Source organism: Formica exsecta, unplaced genomic scaffold, assembly GCF_003651465.1.
Source record: "Formica exsecta isolate Colony F162 unplaced genomic scaffold, ASM365146v1 scaffold258, whole genome shotgun sequence".
In the NCBI taxonomy this organism is placed as follows: Eukaryota; Metazoa; Arthropoda; class Insecta; order Hymenoptera; family Formicidae; genus Formica; species Formica exsecta.
Window position 1 is genome coordinate 1,459,682 of NW_021849849.1, and position 17,243 is coordinate 1,476,924.

General features: G+C 36.7%; 1 protein-coding gene across 2 annotated transcripts in view; it reads left to right on the plus strand.

Moving 5' to 3' along the window:
- The window catches only part of LOC115236628 (amyloid beta A4 precursor protein-binding family B member 1-interacting protein-like), a 103,043-nt gene that overhangs the window by 62,073 nt on the left and 23,727 nt on the right, over nt 1-17,243 (plus strand). For both annotated transcript variants that reach the window (XM_029809204.1, XM_029809203.1), the window contains exon 2: nt 11,141-11,240. In XM_029809204.1, coding sequence (XP_029665064.1) covers nt 11,141-11,240 — 100 coding nt within the window. The remainder of the gene's footprint in view (nt 1-11,140; nt 11,241-17,243) is intronic.

The window sequence follows — 17,243 nt, forward strand, 5'->3', positions numbered from 1 at the left end:
TATATATATATATAATTTCATTAAGAATTGATCTATTTATCTCATTTTTTAACGCGCTATTTAATTTTTATTAAGTTGGGTCTGTTAAAATTTATAATATAATGTTTACACATATTGCATAAACTTTATAGTTAAGAAGAGAAGAGAGGGAGAAAAAATATACATATAAAATTAATTATCTATTTTTTACCTTTCTATTTTCATTTTGTTTTCTGTGTGTGTTTAATAGTATATTTCCTATTAATATTATCTTCTCCTGACTCTGTTATTACTATTCCTTTGCATGAATACTAATGTCGATTATCGCGCTCGCGAAATGGCGATGACTCGCGAACATTTTTATTACGTCAAGCTAACGCATGTGATAAAATCGTAGATAACGCGACATCCTGTTCGCTCATTGTTACGTCGAAGCCGCCAGGCATATGTAACGGTGCTTCATCCAACGATATTTTCTTCTTTTTCATGGGAGGAAAAAATACATACGCGCGCGCGTGCACGGATGCGACTCGTTAGATAACTGCTTGCACTTTTTCTTTCGACGAGAAACGCGTTGGTTGCAAAAGCTTTCGAACGAAGCCAATCTTAACGCTCGGTTTATCAATCGTAGCGTGCGCAGGGACGAAGGGTGTTTGCCGGTTCAAGGGACAACCGGGCCCTTTATCACGCTGTTCCATAACGAGATGACTGCGAGTTGATTTTTTATCAGCAATGCAGCTTGATACACGCCGCTGATCGTGAATTATCTCGTTACTCTGTGGGAAAGAATATTATTATATATCTCGATGCATTTTATATTTCTAATTGCGTTTCACAAGGGGAATAAACGATTGATATAAATTAAGCGAGGAGATATCGCAGAAAGCAAGAATGTAACGAGTTAATTTGATATTTGAAAAATAAACAAACATTTTTGTAAATGTGATTGAAACTAGCGCCCAAAAATCGTGTTATAAAAATATTCTCGAGATATATATATTTTTCAGACGCATCTGTTACAGTTATCTGATACGATTAGCTGATGTATTAAAAATTAGTAACCATATATATCTTTCCGCCATACATATTTCAGCGGATCAGGGCAAAACGCGGCTTCCCGCATGGCATCTTTTAATAACGTAGCGGCATCCCTGATTTTTTATCTCTCCCTAAATGGAGCGGGTAGATTCGCGTGTCCATTAGCGTTATTAAGACCAACGGTTTATCGGCCAAGATTGCACCCTGCCGAAAGTAACTACGCTTTACTCGTTGAAATTAAATTTCTGTATCAAAGCGTGTTGTATGATTATCGTGTATATGTTGTAGAGCGAGATCGACGATCTGAACAGCCAGATTAGCGAGATATTCGCTAAACCCGGAAATTATATAATGGGATAAGCAATTTCTAAAGAAATTCCAATTAGAAAAATTAGATGCAATATTTTTTATATAATTGATAAACGATCAGGTAACTAATTGCAGCGCTGCTTCAATTAGTTTCATAAAAAGTACAATATTTATTGCTCACTCGGCAATATTTTATATATCTTTTTATTGAAATTCTTAAAAATAGTACAGTATCTTACCGCGCTTGCTCGATAGATATACGCATGGGAGATATTTTTTATCGACATAAAATAAGGAAGCTTTTGAATTTGCAAACTTCTATTCTCACGATATTGGCGTGAATCTTGCAGATGTTTGCAAGTGTGTAGATTGCGCTTTGCTATCGGTAAGACGGCGATAAAATGTTATCAGAAACCGAAGGTACGCCGGTTCTCCGCGGTTCTTCAAACACCGATTTATCAGAATGAATGGCCGGCAAACTCGATGGGATGACCAAAGCTGCGACCGAAGCGGGGAGATAAGGCACGAATCGGCCAGTATGCTCGAATTTCTCCATATTATCGTCGGATTGATCGAGTAACTTTGGAGATTCGCCATTTCTCTGCGCAGTGAGATACACGCTAGTCGTGAGAAATGTGTGTACGCAAAGTTATTTCTTTCATCATGTACTTGCGTAACTATGTGTATGTCAAACTGTAGATATTCTTACGTTGAGAAATGTTTAAATAACAAAAATAAAAATAAATTAAAACAATGGAGCAGATAAGAAAATAAAAATTGCATAGAATTGTATGAAATGCAGCGAACTAGTAGTATTCAAGCTGGAATATAATTAACTCATTTTGTTTTTTCAAATTTACTTCTAAATTATGTTATCGTGACTAATGTTCTTTATTAAACTTTACGTTATTATGTCTAGTTAAAGTAATGAATTGTAATAATTATTGTAAGTAAAAATAACGTTTTTTTTTTAATATTAACATAAAATAAATTTAAAATTTAATTTAATAAATTAAAACTTAAAAAAAGAAATTAGATTAGAATAATTATTTTTTATAACCATTATTATATATATATTACTTTTTGTACATTTTTATAACCCAAGATATCATGAACATAAAATATTTCTCTATCTACTTCAACTAATAAATTAATTAATTAGTAGACTATTATATATCAATCAATGCTCATGAATTTTGAAATAATACGAGGCGATTATCGGAGTTATTTGCTGCATTTTTAACATTATATGTTGAGCGATATGGCAATATCCTATTTAATACCCTACGAGTAAATATGCTTGCACGCGATTAATGGCAATGAATCGTTATATTTCTTTTTCCATTTGGAAATACCACACGCATATCTAGTTGTAATCAATGACATCCGGTATCATTAGCACGAGTCTTTTTATAAAATAAGACCCGTCCTTACGCTTTTGCTATATCGGGTGACACAACAGTTATCAGCTGATTCATTGCCGTCCATTTAAAAAACGGTTCTTTGTTCTTTCTAGTCAGATATAGTATTTCTTGTTGAGTGAAAAGAGTTTGGTCCCGCCATACTTCAAGATAATAAAATAATGCAACTCTGTATTGTCGGCCTCACAGTCGTCGTGTACCCACGAACGAATTAGCCAGCCATACGAATGCGGATGTTAACGAATTATTTTGATTGGAACTCGTCAGAATCTGTGCTGGTACCCACGTAACCTACCGCGAGGGAAGCGAGCGGTACGGTTAGATCTCCGTCCAGCATCGGGGCGATTCTAGGGATTAGATCGATCTAATTTGCCGCACGGCAGGATGTTCCTCGTTCCCTCGCAAGGATCGCACGGTGATAAGCGGCGAAGTTGAAAGGAGCGCCGTTTCCGGGCTACAGAGTTCCTGCGAATTTGTTGACGTTACAGTCAGCGGATTAGGATTAGGATCGTCTGATACGCGCGATTCTCGGATCAGCTGTTTAATGGGAATACACGATTCCCTAATAAGGGAATACAAATATAATGTATTTAATTTACATTGATACCGAGTAGCAACACTTGAAATTAATCTGAAAATTATCTAGAAAGGGAAAGATTTTTTTATGCTTTGTAGAATTAATGGAAAAAATAAACATCTCATAATATAATAAAATTCCGATTTTTCTGCAATTTTCGTCGATTGTTTGTACAAATTTAATTTGATATTTATACCTGATTGTGAGTAATAACATTTTGAGAATTTTGTAACTAAATTGCTTGTAATTAAATTGCTTATGTAGCTTTGTTTTTAATCTCGTCATAAAAAGAAGGGGTTGTTTTCTCGTGGAAAATAATCGATCGTTCTTTCTTCATAGCTCTTTGAAGATTCCAGTTCTCATTTCCTGGCCATTGCTCTTCTTTCGGAGACGATTGCACCCCATATACGTACACTGAGAAAAAAAAGTTGTTAACTTGACTAAATGCGTTCAACTGATTATCATTTTTTTAATTGAAATATTTAAGTACTTAAGTCAAATACGTCATGTTAGATTTAATATGTCATATTTAATTTAAATACTTAAATATTTCAATTAAAGAAATAATAATTAGTTGAACGCATTTAGTCAAGTTAACAACTTTTTTTTCTCAGTGTATACATTACGCGGGTATTGTCCGCGAGGCGATTGTCGAGATTTCACGCTCGTTCTAAGAGAGCCATGGCACGCTGAGAAGCACCGGGAGTAACGTCTTATCTTTGAAGAGACGCGATGACATTGCGGGTGCACGTGCGCACGTCTCTAGTGCATCGTACATTGTGCGAAGCACCGACGAGTGGCGAATATTGATGCATATATATGTGTGTGTGTGTGTGTGTGTATACGTCTGACACGCACATATAGGATTGTATATAGGACGCGTCGCATCTTCGTCGTCTCGGATCTTAGATTTAAACTCGGCAGAAATCAATTTGAAATTAAAGTTGTAAAAAGGATTATATTAATATAATTCTCTTTTACGATGCTACAATTATGATATATGACATGCTCTAAAAGAATTTTGTTCTCTTCTAAATCTCAAGTAGATATTTTTAATTCTCAAAAGAAATTATTGCCGGGACTAAGATTAATGAGATAATGAGATGAGTAAATTGTTACACTCTCTTTCTTTCTCCTTTAAAAAAAGTTATTTTATTTTAATCGTGTAATCTCTTCCATTTTAATAAATCAAGTTTCTTCAAATCTCATTTCATATAAAACAAGTTATATTAAATCTCAGATTGTTAATTAAATTGAACAAATACGGATTGACTTTTCAATTTCGAATTCATTGAAGAATCCTTGAATGAAAATTCTGGCAGCTAGTTTTGAGACGTTCTGTACACGCGAATCCCGTATCGTCGTATCAGATATGCAAAAGACACGAGTCGTCGCGACGCGTGTTTATCCTCTAAACGTGTCTCGCAGTCGGTCGACGACGTTACTTTAGCGTCGCGAATATCTCTCTGTCGAGGAACGATGTTCAATCTCCTGCATCGCGAGGATGCTCAAATTGACCACATGCAAAGACTGCTACGACAAAGCTATTACGTACATACATGCAGAACTATTGTCGGACAGCAATTAATTTCATAATGCGTTATTTAGTATTATATTTGCATTAAACATTACACATATTTAATATTAATATTAATATATGTATTTAATTAAAGAATTCCGAATATAAAACTTGTGTTGAAATTCCAATTTTGTAAACGAAATTCTTATTTTCGCCGATAAACAAATATCTAAAGGAAGGCTTCTTCGAAGTCTCTCTCCTTGAGATATTTCGATGTTAACGTGCGGAAAAAATCGGAGCTACATTTAGCGTTGAAGGCGCGCGGAGGATACGCGTCTCGGTTTCGAATCGGACTCGTTTTTCTCGTCGCTCGCAAAAGGAGGAGCGCGAGAGAGCCCCCGTAGGGAACGTCGTGGCCTCGGCAACGAGTCTATAATTACCCTTTCCCTTCGCATCTTTCGTTTCTGCCAGGTTTCTGCGATTTGTAGACCAGAATACGCAGCTGCGTATTTTCAGCCAAACTGCGTGCGCGGAGTGTCGCGAACTTCGCGACTTTCGCAAACCATGACGACTAATCTTAAACATGACTTTATACAATTCGTCAATCTGTCAATATCAATTGTAATATTGACAGATATATATTCGATTAACGCAGGTTTATGTTGCGTTAATTATTTCGTCGAAATGTCAATAAATGCGTCGGCGAACTCGAATGGCTCGCCCTGTTAAAGATTCGCAGGACGAACGATGGGGTGGAAGAAGTATAGGATTGGCAATCAGCGCGAGAGGATTCATCCACCCCGTGAACGCGTTGATCGAATACGTATATAGATGCGTGTACGCACAATGCGGCACCATGAACAGTGCCGCCAATTTGTTAAAGCCAAATTTTTGTGGATTTAATTATAACAAATTATAATGCCTATTATAAACTTTGTTTTATAATACAAAACAATTTTTTTGAATATTGACTGATATATAAAAGAGACTTTTCTCGAAAAAGATATATATGAATAGTGGATATTCATGATACATTACATTTAATTAATTATATAAATTTTATAAAAAGAGATGAATAATCCATCAATCTTCCAGCGTAAGAGTTATGAATCGTACTTTTTTTTACGAAAAAGGAATTAATTGAAATTTATATAGAAAAACGATACACATAATGTACGCCGCGTCAATTACATGCATGATATAATTATCGTACGTCGGTTGGCAACGCTGCACCTGAATGACCGTGCATCGAATTGCCTCGCTCGACGGGCCGCCACCCTTCTCGACCCCAGGTCGTCGATGGTTAACACGGGGGACCCACCTTCTTGTTACGCGATTGCTGTAGGGGGTGCAGATGCACGCAATCGGGGTTGTGCGAACAGGACGATCGGTTTGTTCGCCGACGCATCAGGATAAAATGGTCGACGGACAAACAATAGGGAGGCATTGGTTATTAATATAAATGAAAACAAAGGGCGATAGCTTTTGTTTTTAAACACAGATCGAAAGGTTAAAAAAATTGCTTTATTTTCGAATTTTGAAATTGCGTTTAATATTAAAACATATATTTTTTTTAAATTCATTTTATTAAAATTGTTTAATATTATATATTTTTAATTTTTTTATATTATATGTATATTATTTTCTTAAAATATGTATTTGGTGATATATACATATAGCCTAAATAATCTGTAGTTCTTCTTTACATATTTTCAGAAAATTGAGAACTAAAAATAACGATATTATTTCTACTATACTAATGATAATAAAAAAAAAATGTTGGTAGAGATGTTGCTTCATATTTGGTTCTTAATAGCAAAAGCCTGACAAAACAGAAATAGCCTTATTCATGTCGGAAGTTTCGCGTCTTCAAGAACTTACTCGAGGAACTTTCGCGCAATATTTCGAAGTTTCGAGAGGAGGCTCCTTTAAATTCGAACGAGAAGAAAAGATCCCAATCTTCGAACGCGAAAAGATCGCCGACCAAGGGCAAGTGTCCCCGACCAGGACGATGCGCAGAGGTTCCGGTGTTCCTGCGGGAACCGACGGAATCGATAGGCGCGCAGGCGCATCACGCGCCAGGAATCGGAGAGAGAAAGAGAGGCAGCGAAGAGGGTCCTCGGCGAAGGGAATCGGGAGGGCGAGCGGGGTCGGTGGACCGACCGGCCTCCACGTTGAATCCCTCGCGGATCCGCATCCAGTGCTCGCAATACGACGACAGCCGCGATACCGCGTCCGTCCGCGCGTCTCCAGAGCCGTCCATTTCTCGTCCAGCCTGCGCGTCGCGCGATCCAATCGATCATATATAGTAACTATAGAGAAAGCAACAATCAAATTTCGACATTACCCTTCGATAAGACTGACAGGCGCGTGGGAAAAGATAATCAAAATTTGTACTTCAGAGATATATAATTATATTTGTATAGACTTAAAAAAAAAGAGATCTTTCACCCAGACAGATTCACTTATGTCATAGCGGAAGATCATTGCAGCGTTAAAGAGAGATTGGTCATTTAAATACATTGGTCTGATCAATAAAAGAAAAACTTCTCTTCCTTCTTTAAAGAAATATCCGAAACTTTTCAGCGCGGTCTCGAGTTTCCTGACAATTCAATTATCATAGCAGCGCTATTGCCTTTGAGACATGCTTAAATTATATAAATCGCGTCCACCCGGAACAGACGAAGACGATCGGAGAATGTCTAGTGTCAATAGAGCCGTCCACGTGCGACGTACTCGCAGTTTCGTTCCGGAGGCGTCGGCGAAGACGTGCGAGATTGAGGCCGAGTGAGCCTCCGCGGCGGAAATAACGTAATCGCGCTTCCGCCACCTGCCAGATGGACAGGCTATTCCGATGGAAGAGCCACAAGGCGCAGGAGGATGTGAGTATCCACGCACGAGATCAGAATTTGCATTAGATTATGCGAATCGCGCAATAAAAATTCCGATGAGACTGTAAGAAGTTCTCACTTATTCCAGCTGCATAATATCGCGATAAATTGAAGCGTCGTATATATGAGAGATGATAACAATCCGACAACATTTGAAAGATATTTCAAAGATGTCATTTTTCAAATGGTCTTTTTTTATTTTGTGAAATTCTTTATTATTTAGAAATTTTTTTTTTTTTTAAATCACATGTTGTGTCGGAAAAAATTATTTCCATTTATATAACGTTATTATAATACACATTTATACAGTGTACATAAAATATCTTATGATAAAAGAGAAAAGTATTTTTTTTTTTTCTCGGAAACACTGTAGGATCGGATTAAATTAAGTATCTTCCTTGTAAGATACTTTCTCAGGGAAACTTTGCTGAAGATATTACTACTTTAGAAGTTAGGAAGAGAACGCTATATTAGAGGAAGGATGAAGTAAAAAAAGATTGACAACTTGAAATGAAGTTGCCAGTAAAATGTTACTGGCTAGAATCTGCCAAGAGAGATCTTTTTACGCCGAGCGCCTCTGCGCGTATTCCTAGGTTTAAAGATGCAAAAGAGACGCGCCGGTAATACACGTAAATATGAACGCGAAACAGATATGGGCGTAACGTCCACGGGTTTCGCGTTACAGGAAGAGCTTTATCCGTGCGGATCTAATTGTTGCGCCGGTTGTGGCCGAATGATGGTTAGCGGGTCGTTCACCACACCCACATGCACCGAACTCCCGTCGTCGATACGATATGTCGAGTGCGAACGGGAAAAATTGAACGAAATAAAATGAATTGCGTATAAATAGAATCTGAAATTCCCCTGAATTGAAGAGGGCTCCTCCACGGAACAGAGATATTTGGAAAATTTCCAAAAAAATGGGCCGATCTTTTGGGAAAATTTTCGCCGGCGAGAAAAATCTTATATACCCGCGATTATTAATCACGGGATTTATCCAATAATATATTTATTATCGAGATATATAAAAGGCGTCTCCCTAAGATAAGTGCCGTTTGAAATAACTCAAATATTTCTTCAGGCTTTTTTTCAAACAAATATTAAAATTTATATAAAATGCTCTTCTTTATAATTTTATTTCAGTTATAAAATTTATATATATGTACATATATATGGATATAATAAATTATCAGTTCAGGTAATAAATTCTCGCAATTAATAATTAGGTACTTTAAACATTTCCCGCTTGTTGAAAATTTTCCGGGGAATCAGTGCTTCTGGCAATTTTACGAATTACGTCAAATACAACGATTTTACGAGCTGCAATTGAGATCGTGCACGTATAAATATGATAATACAATTAATATCGCGAAGAGCTATCTCTGCGTGCGGTTCCGTTTCAAAATAGATATCTCGTATTTGAAATATTCATGGCGACTAAAATACATGGAGTTTCTATATACCTTTGATAAATTCTCGGAGACAACTATATAAATTTGCAACGCTAAAAGAAGAATGCGTGCTTGTGCATATATATCGTCTCCCTCCTCCTCGCTGTTTATAGATTTCTTCTACAAGACAATCTATATGGCGGGTTTCCGTTTGACACTAAGGTAGTCTATTTACATTGTATCAAGCTACCCGGTTCGCGCGTTAAACTTAAGTGACCCAGTATATAGTCACCACGTCCAGGTCGTTCACTTCATTAGGGTTATCGATGCATGCCGGCCAGGTTAGTCCGCATAAAGGCGCGATTATAGGAGGCGCGTTATCCGTCCATCCTTAGAAGCGGCAAACCTCGTCGTCGCTGGCACGATTTCAACGCGCATTGAAGAACATTGAAAGGCAGTGCCGGGGCTAATCAACTACGTGTCGCCGACTCGCTGATAACACAAAGGCTACTTTATTTTTATCTTGCGCGGAAATAACTGTTAAAAATAAAATTCTCACCTCTAATAAAAGTAAGAAGAAGAAGAGGTCCAGAATATGTATATCGAACACTTTGTTTCTTAACAACAACTTTTTAAAGAAACATTGTTCTTTCATTATTATTAAAATACGAAGTACCTTAATCAGATTTTTTATGTAAATCTATTTTTCTTTAATAAAATCATAAAATTGCCGTCACACTATGGGAGATACTCAAAATATGTGTACTCGACAATCTTGGCTAATATCAGTTTCCGAAAAAATACGTGAATGTATTAATTGCTTATATTTTGTAAATAAGTGTAGCCGCTCTTTCCGAAGATTAATTATCACGATCGGCGGGGACTAATTTCGAAGTAGATAGTATCGCGTCTCTCTTTTCTCTCTCGATTAATCTTCTGATAAAGCCAGTTTGGTGAAAACCGGAACATATCACGGATATTTTTTGTATCGTAAGATCTCGTTTATATGAGGTGGATGAAAAATGAATTGCGAGTCAACGCGTTATTATTTTAGATATACAGTTATATATAATCCAGATTATTTGAAAAGTATGCCGGATAACATTCACGCGATGGTATTAAAAAATTGCGCTTTCACATTTCAAAAGCATTAAATACTTTTCTGTTATTTAATAAATTAGAGCTTTTAGTTTTGTTAAAACAAAAAATAAAGGATGAGAGAAAATTTAATTTTATACGTTATCTGATGAAAAAAAATTGACCGAGAAAAAAAGATAAAATTTTAGAAAAAATCTTTATGAAATCCGATGATCCCCTCAGATACAGCCGTCATATAAAATCCATTTCTTCCCCTTATATAACACACCGTTATCAGGAATTATCCGGCGGAAATTGGGTGAACGAATCCGACGGCTTTATACAAATCACATTCGCAGCGAGAGTTGGAAACGTAAAGGGATCTCGAACGGATTACGGATCGACTTGAACTCTCGAGGCGATGAGGTCGAAGAAATATCTGGTTTGCTTCTCACGTGGATTCACTTTGAATACCGCATTTTTTCCCCCTACGATATCACATTTTTCGGCTTCGACGATTCAGATATTCAGGAATATACTCGCGTCTCTGGTTCATTGAAACCGTGCACGAAATAGAAAGAAATCAAAACCAACACCATTAATCAAAAGAAAAAGACGACGAAAGAAAGAAAGTAGCATCGAATTTTGCACTCAATGTATTTTTATTATCCTTATATTGTATATTTAAAAAAACCAATGATGTTAATATATTTAAAGTATTGATATTTATTTTGTAAATTTATTATCGTACTACTTTATTAAATTGTTCGAATGTAAACGAAACTTTTACGTCTCTCATTCGCGAGGAAATCTTCGGAACGAGAGATAACTGTGGTAGGTCATTGCCCTCCACCCTCGCTTAACATACTACGGCAGATCGAACTCTCTCGGTTGCAGCGAGGCTCAAGTTAACATGTTTGCTGTCTTTCATGTTGCAGGGTCTCGACAATGTAAGCTCGGCAACCCTCAGGCCCTTTAACTCGGACATCAACACGCCGAGGATCGACAGCTACAGGTTCTCCATGGCGAATCTCGAAGGTAAGCTCGCCCGAGATTTATGGACCCGGGTTTCCGGAAAAGGCGCTTTTTTTCGATCTTCACGTCTTCACGCGGTGTTCGATATCGAGAGGCATTTCTCGTCGCGGAAAGTCGAGGGACGAAAAGTCGCTTTTGAACGACGTGACGTCGATCACTCGAGTCATTCGGTCTGACGACTTCTCTTCCCGACAATTTTTTTGTCCACGCTCCATTTTCCCCGCTCAATCAGATGATGGAGATGATGGTGGCTCACTGACACGTTTCCCACTCTCGATCGATCAGAAGTCCAGAGCGAGCCCTGGATATCCGCGCGACGAAGTTTCGTACGCTCTCTCCTCGCGAAGAGAATGCGACAGGTATCCCGCGGTGCGCGTGAATTTTATCAGGAGCTTCCTGCGCCAGGAAACTAACGAAACATCGGTAATACAAATCGCCCTGTCACAAAAATTTATTTCGGCCATTTTTTCTCCGGGTTTTTAAGCGGCCCGGTTTCTTAAACCGCTTGTGTTCGTCTCGATAACGTCACTTTGGCTTTCTCGATATCTCCTTTTTTGAGATACACATATCTCCAATTTTGACAACAGAGTTTACCCGATTATCTATATTTGAGAAATACTTTCACAAATCAAATTTTTTTACTCATTTGTAATATAATTTTAAAATACTTTATTTTATTCTGTATTTTATTTATAATGTTATTTTAAGAATTTAATTTTAAAAATATTTGATTTATTTAAAATATTTTTTTTTAGATGTATTTATATGATAATATGTTTTTATTATACTTTGTAGAGAGAGAAAAATAATTCTACGGCTATCACTCCCCCTCATTATACACGTCACGATATTGCTTTTCGGTTTCTGTTCTCATACTTCTCACCCGCGCCCACGTGCGAATATAAGTGCGCAAAACGCGATTATAAGAGAAGCGAAGGGACGGGGAAGATTCTCGAAAGAACGCATGTACGATCTTTATCTCTCTCTTCTTCTCTTTCTATCGTTGCTGCTCTCGACTCGCTATACAGAACTCGAGGGCGGACAATCGATATGGTGATATATCGTCCTTGCGCGATCGCAAAGATCGAAAGTTATATATATGTACAAAGTGGCGGATTTATCGCAGAGGTGGGATTATATTATTTTTGCCTCTCCAGCGCTAATGATTCATCTGGGAACCCTGAGCCCCTAAGCGAGAGACACGCGTTCTCGCAGTCTCTTAGTATCATACAGCAGAGATGTTCAAAGATTTTCTCATCTATATTATATTTCGAAATCCGTGAACTAGTATACACTTTCACTCTATTTGAATCCAAACTCATGTAAAATTGAATAAATTTATTTATAATTTAACGAGAATATATATCCGAAAAATAATATATCTTCATCTTTGGTATTTTAAGAAAGTAGAAATTTTTACAACGATATTATTTTAAAAAATTATTTCCGCGAAAATTTTTAATGACAAGACAGAAAGATATGATTTTTTATGCAGAAATAAAGGTAGCGACTTTTAGATCTTAAAATCCTTATATCTGAGATCGGCGCGAGAGTGGCAAGGCACAAACAAGAATCTTGAAACGAACCTCTCTCCTCCGGCTTGAAGCTGTCGGAATTCTCGTTACGGTATTTTCAGGGCGTGATGCTCGGATTTCGCGACGCGTGAAAAATCGCGAGACGTGCGTTCAATTACGGCCTGTTCAATCCTGTTTGCCGTGCGTGGAATACTTAATCGATCATCATCTCTCGCATTAAAATAGCACGCCAGGCGGGCGTCGCGAAGATTACATACATATCCGTCTTTCCTATTTTCGCGGCTCGTCCGCTCTTCTGACATTTCTCAGATAAGACGATGGCGAACGTTTGAAAAGCTCGCTCTTCTATGAAAAGTATTCGCGATTGACAGAATGTTTTGCCTGTATCAAACTACGCATAGAACACACAAATCCTATGATTATTTATATTATATATATATATAATAGAAAATGTAATTGCATTAATATATTCTTGAAAATGAAAGATACAGATATTTATAGAGATTTTCTATCAATCTGATATAATCTATCATGTTATGTTATGGTTCAAAGTACTGCGATAAAAGATTGGAATATCTTTAGAAAGTTTCAATATTGCGTTGTTTAGATGCTGTTACGTTTTAAAATACGTATTTGATTTCATTTCCACATATCACGCAACACTTCGCAGGTCTTTAATCTCTCTTTGAAAACGAGTGAATTTTAAATTCGCGAATATATGAATAAGAAATGCGCAAATATGTTACTTTATAAAACAAATCTTAGGGGCAACATACTGATTTCACGAAATGCATCTACTGAATGAAGATAAAAAAGTTCTATATTAGAAAATCTATATATATATATATTCCGATACAGAGATATAGAGATGTACAAGAAATTTTAGCCGCTGTTTTTTATAGTTTCCTTCGCTTTCGCAAGATCAGGGACATTGTTCGAACTTCAACCTGCCGTCGTTAAACCGATATTGCAGGCCGTGCATTCCGGAGATGGACGGGCGAGTAACACCGGGTGTAGACGGCAATATCCTCTCCCGCCGTTGAATGCCATTCTTTTAAATCACGACGAATCTACCCCACAAGTCACGCTATAAAACGCCCGTAAAATGCCATGTTACCAGTAGCAATCGAGGACACGTGCACATGCACTTGCGCGCCTTTAAACGGCGTCCAGACGATCGTAAAGGGCGCGAAATCGTAACATTGGAGCCCGCTCTTGATCGATCGTAATGTGATTAGAAGATTTAAAATATGGGCAAGTAATGCGTCTCTCTTAAATTTGACAAGCGAACGTCGATTTGCTCGCAAACCGGACGAGGCTCTAGCAATGAAAATTAATTAAACCACCTGTCATGACCGGTTCGCTAACTAGATTAAATCGCTTTTTAATTGCAACGTGAAATTTTTTTAATGTTAAAGATATCGTGAAGACGTCTACGTGTAATCAGCACGAGAGCGTTTTTATCGCGTGACGTGATAATTACGGGAGGACGATTGCGACGTAACGATAATTAAACTAGAATGAAAGAAATATGTATTAAGGAAAATATCGACAAGGCGTTACGGTGGAACGAATCGTCGATTGAATGAACGACGGAAAACGGAGAATATTTAATGCATCGCGACAACTATTCACGGTTCCTTTTCGTTGGTTTTAAACCCGGTTCGCGCGCGCGTAGTTTTATTACTCGCTATATAGGAAACGTGCTCGTTTCAATGTTTCCTCTCTCGAACGACTAGCGTATGAAACTATTGCGCATTTTACGATCGCTGTTATATGTTAACTGCTACTCGTTAACTCGCACTTTTAACACTCGCTTTTGAAAATTCAATTTGTACTATTTGTCAATCTCAAAATTATCAGTTTCAAAATAATTATTCGCTTTCCCTCTTTCTATCTGTCAGTTTTTAAAATCTTTTACAAGATTCAATTTGTCTTTATCGGTTAATCGAAGAATTGATAATATTTTCGTGCATTCTTGCGATGATAATTTATTCGCGCGGAGAGAGGCTTAATTATTCGTTAAATGCGCGCTAAGAGTAATTTATACGCCGTGCCGAGCGGAATATTTAATTATTTATGAGGCTACAACACCGGCAGAGTATCAATAGCCGCAAAGTCGGCGAAGTGCATCGTCGATGGAAAAGAAAAGAACAAAATCTTCAGAACGAAGCGGGAATACGAAACGGCCATTCTGAATTATGTAAAGATAATGAAATAGTGGTTTCTCTCTGATAATTTCACAAACAAACGAAGTCGTTAAGCGAGTTTATTAAATAATTTATTAGAGCTTCTTATCCCCATCATTGAAATATATATTTCTGTTCTATATTTATTTATTCTGTCTGCATATTATATAAATCTTCATTATAATATTATTTTTATTGGATATTCACAAAATAAATTATTCTACGATATTCTCTCATTAATACAGCAACAAATTTTTATTGAATCTTTCTTCCTTTTTGAAAATTTTTTCTCTCAGTACTTACGCATCCGAAAAACTTAAACAGCGTTTTATAGATCTCTAATAAGTGACTTGAAATGTAGCTAATCATGTTTTTGTGTATATTTGATCAATTCTCGATTCTGTTTCTGCTCCATAATCTTATACGGTCATCTCGCGCGACCGGATGCCATTTTAACGGCTCCTACCAATTTGCAAGAGTCCGTAGAATAGAAACGAGCGTGTCCGTTAACGGGATCAATGTCGACGAACGCATTAATCCTTTTTTCTCGTCATAAATCATCATATCGGACCTTCGAACCATTCGCCGTTTCCATTCGCTCGAGCGTAAGGTGACGCGATGATAATTCTCGTCGATTGAACGCGATGTGCGACTATAGAGACAGTTGACGAGATCAATCTTTAAATTTTCTGTAGAATTTCTTATGCCTTATTTATTTAGCAATATTGGAAAAAAATGGAGAATATTGTAAATCAATTTGATATTATATAAGTATAATCGATTGATTCATTAATTAATTAAGTAATCAGGTTTTGGTATATTAACTTTCAGATTAACCATTGTGTGTATTATAATCCCAGCTCTAAATAAATAAATTACTTGGATCGTTAAATAAAGAATTTCAAAGTCTATAGCCAAAAGGAATAAGATAAGCAGAATAAATAATAAATAACTTCACGAAAGATATCATCGAAATTACGAACGAGCAGGAGAATGTCATTGTCTCATCTGACATTTCTACAAATGTCACCGTTTAATGTCTTCTCTCTTTAAGCCACCCCCGCACCATTCGCTTCCTCGCACAGCTCACTGAATATTCACCGAGACTTCTCGTCTTCTCTCTCCTCGTTTCGTTCTTTCCTTCTCGTTTCCTTTGTGCGACGCTCGGATGACTTCACCGCGCTACTTCTCCCGCCATTTTCGTTGAAAGATGTTTAAAGTGACGTTTCTTCATTGGATCGAAAATATCGAAACGTCAAAGTAAAAAAAGACCTTAATTTTAATAAATTATTTGACGAGAAGGAATTAAAATAAAAGAAAATATCTTTTTATAAAAAAAATCAGTGTTTCTTAGAATATAGATTTAAGTATTTAATATTGCTCTCAGTTTTACAGATTTCAAACAATTTAAAAAGATTCCAATATCGCTCGCTGCTATCTCGTCTCGTAATTTAGAAACTTGATTTGATAACTTCCTTTCTCTAAATTAGAGTGATGCATCGGGGATTGCACAAAAATAATACAATCTGTGGTCGTGTTATCTAATCCAACGATATATTATCTACGCTTGTCAAAATTTTATTAAAGCACGCGAAGAAATATCCGCCGGCGCCGTCTATTTTCTCGGGATTGCGAACATCATGGCGAAATTTCCGCGTATTCCCCCATTCGACATCTACGATAATATTCCCATTCGAGGCTCGCCTTAGCTCGGATTGTCGCGCTGACTCTCCTCCATGAATGCCCGTTGAATCTACTCTCGTTTTCGCTAGTTTCTCCATCGCATTCGCCATTCTGAAGGGAGAACAACCCCCGGTCCTCCCCCCTCTCTCTTTCAGCGCTCTAATATATTCTCTCTCTGAGAAATTGTTTGTCTTAATCCAAGAACGCCCAGTCGCCCGAAAATTGAGAGAGATATTAAGGAGACAGCAAGATGACATTGTAACTTATCATGATAATGTATTTTTTAAAAGATTTTAAAGTAATTTTATATAATATAGAAAATGTGTGTGTTATATACGATATAAAAATATGTAAAAATATAATATATATATTTTTGTATGTTTTTGAATCCAAGAACGCCCGAAAATTGAGAGAGATATTAAGGAGACAGCAAGATGACATTGTAACTTATCATGATAATGTATTTTTTAAAAGATTAAAAGATTATTTTATATAATATAGAAAATGTGTGTGTTATATACGATATAAAAATATGTAAAAATATAATATATATATTTTTGTATGTTTTTGCATATTATTTTGTATTTATATATAATATA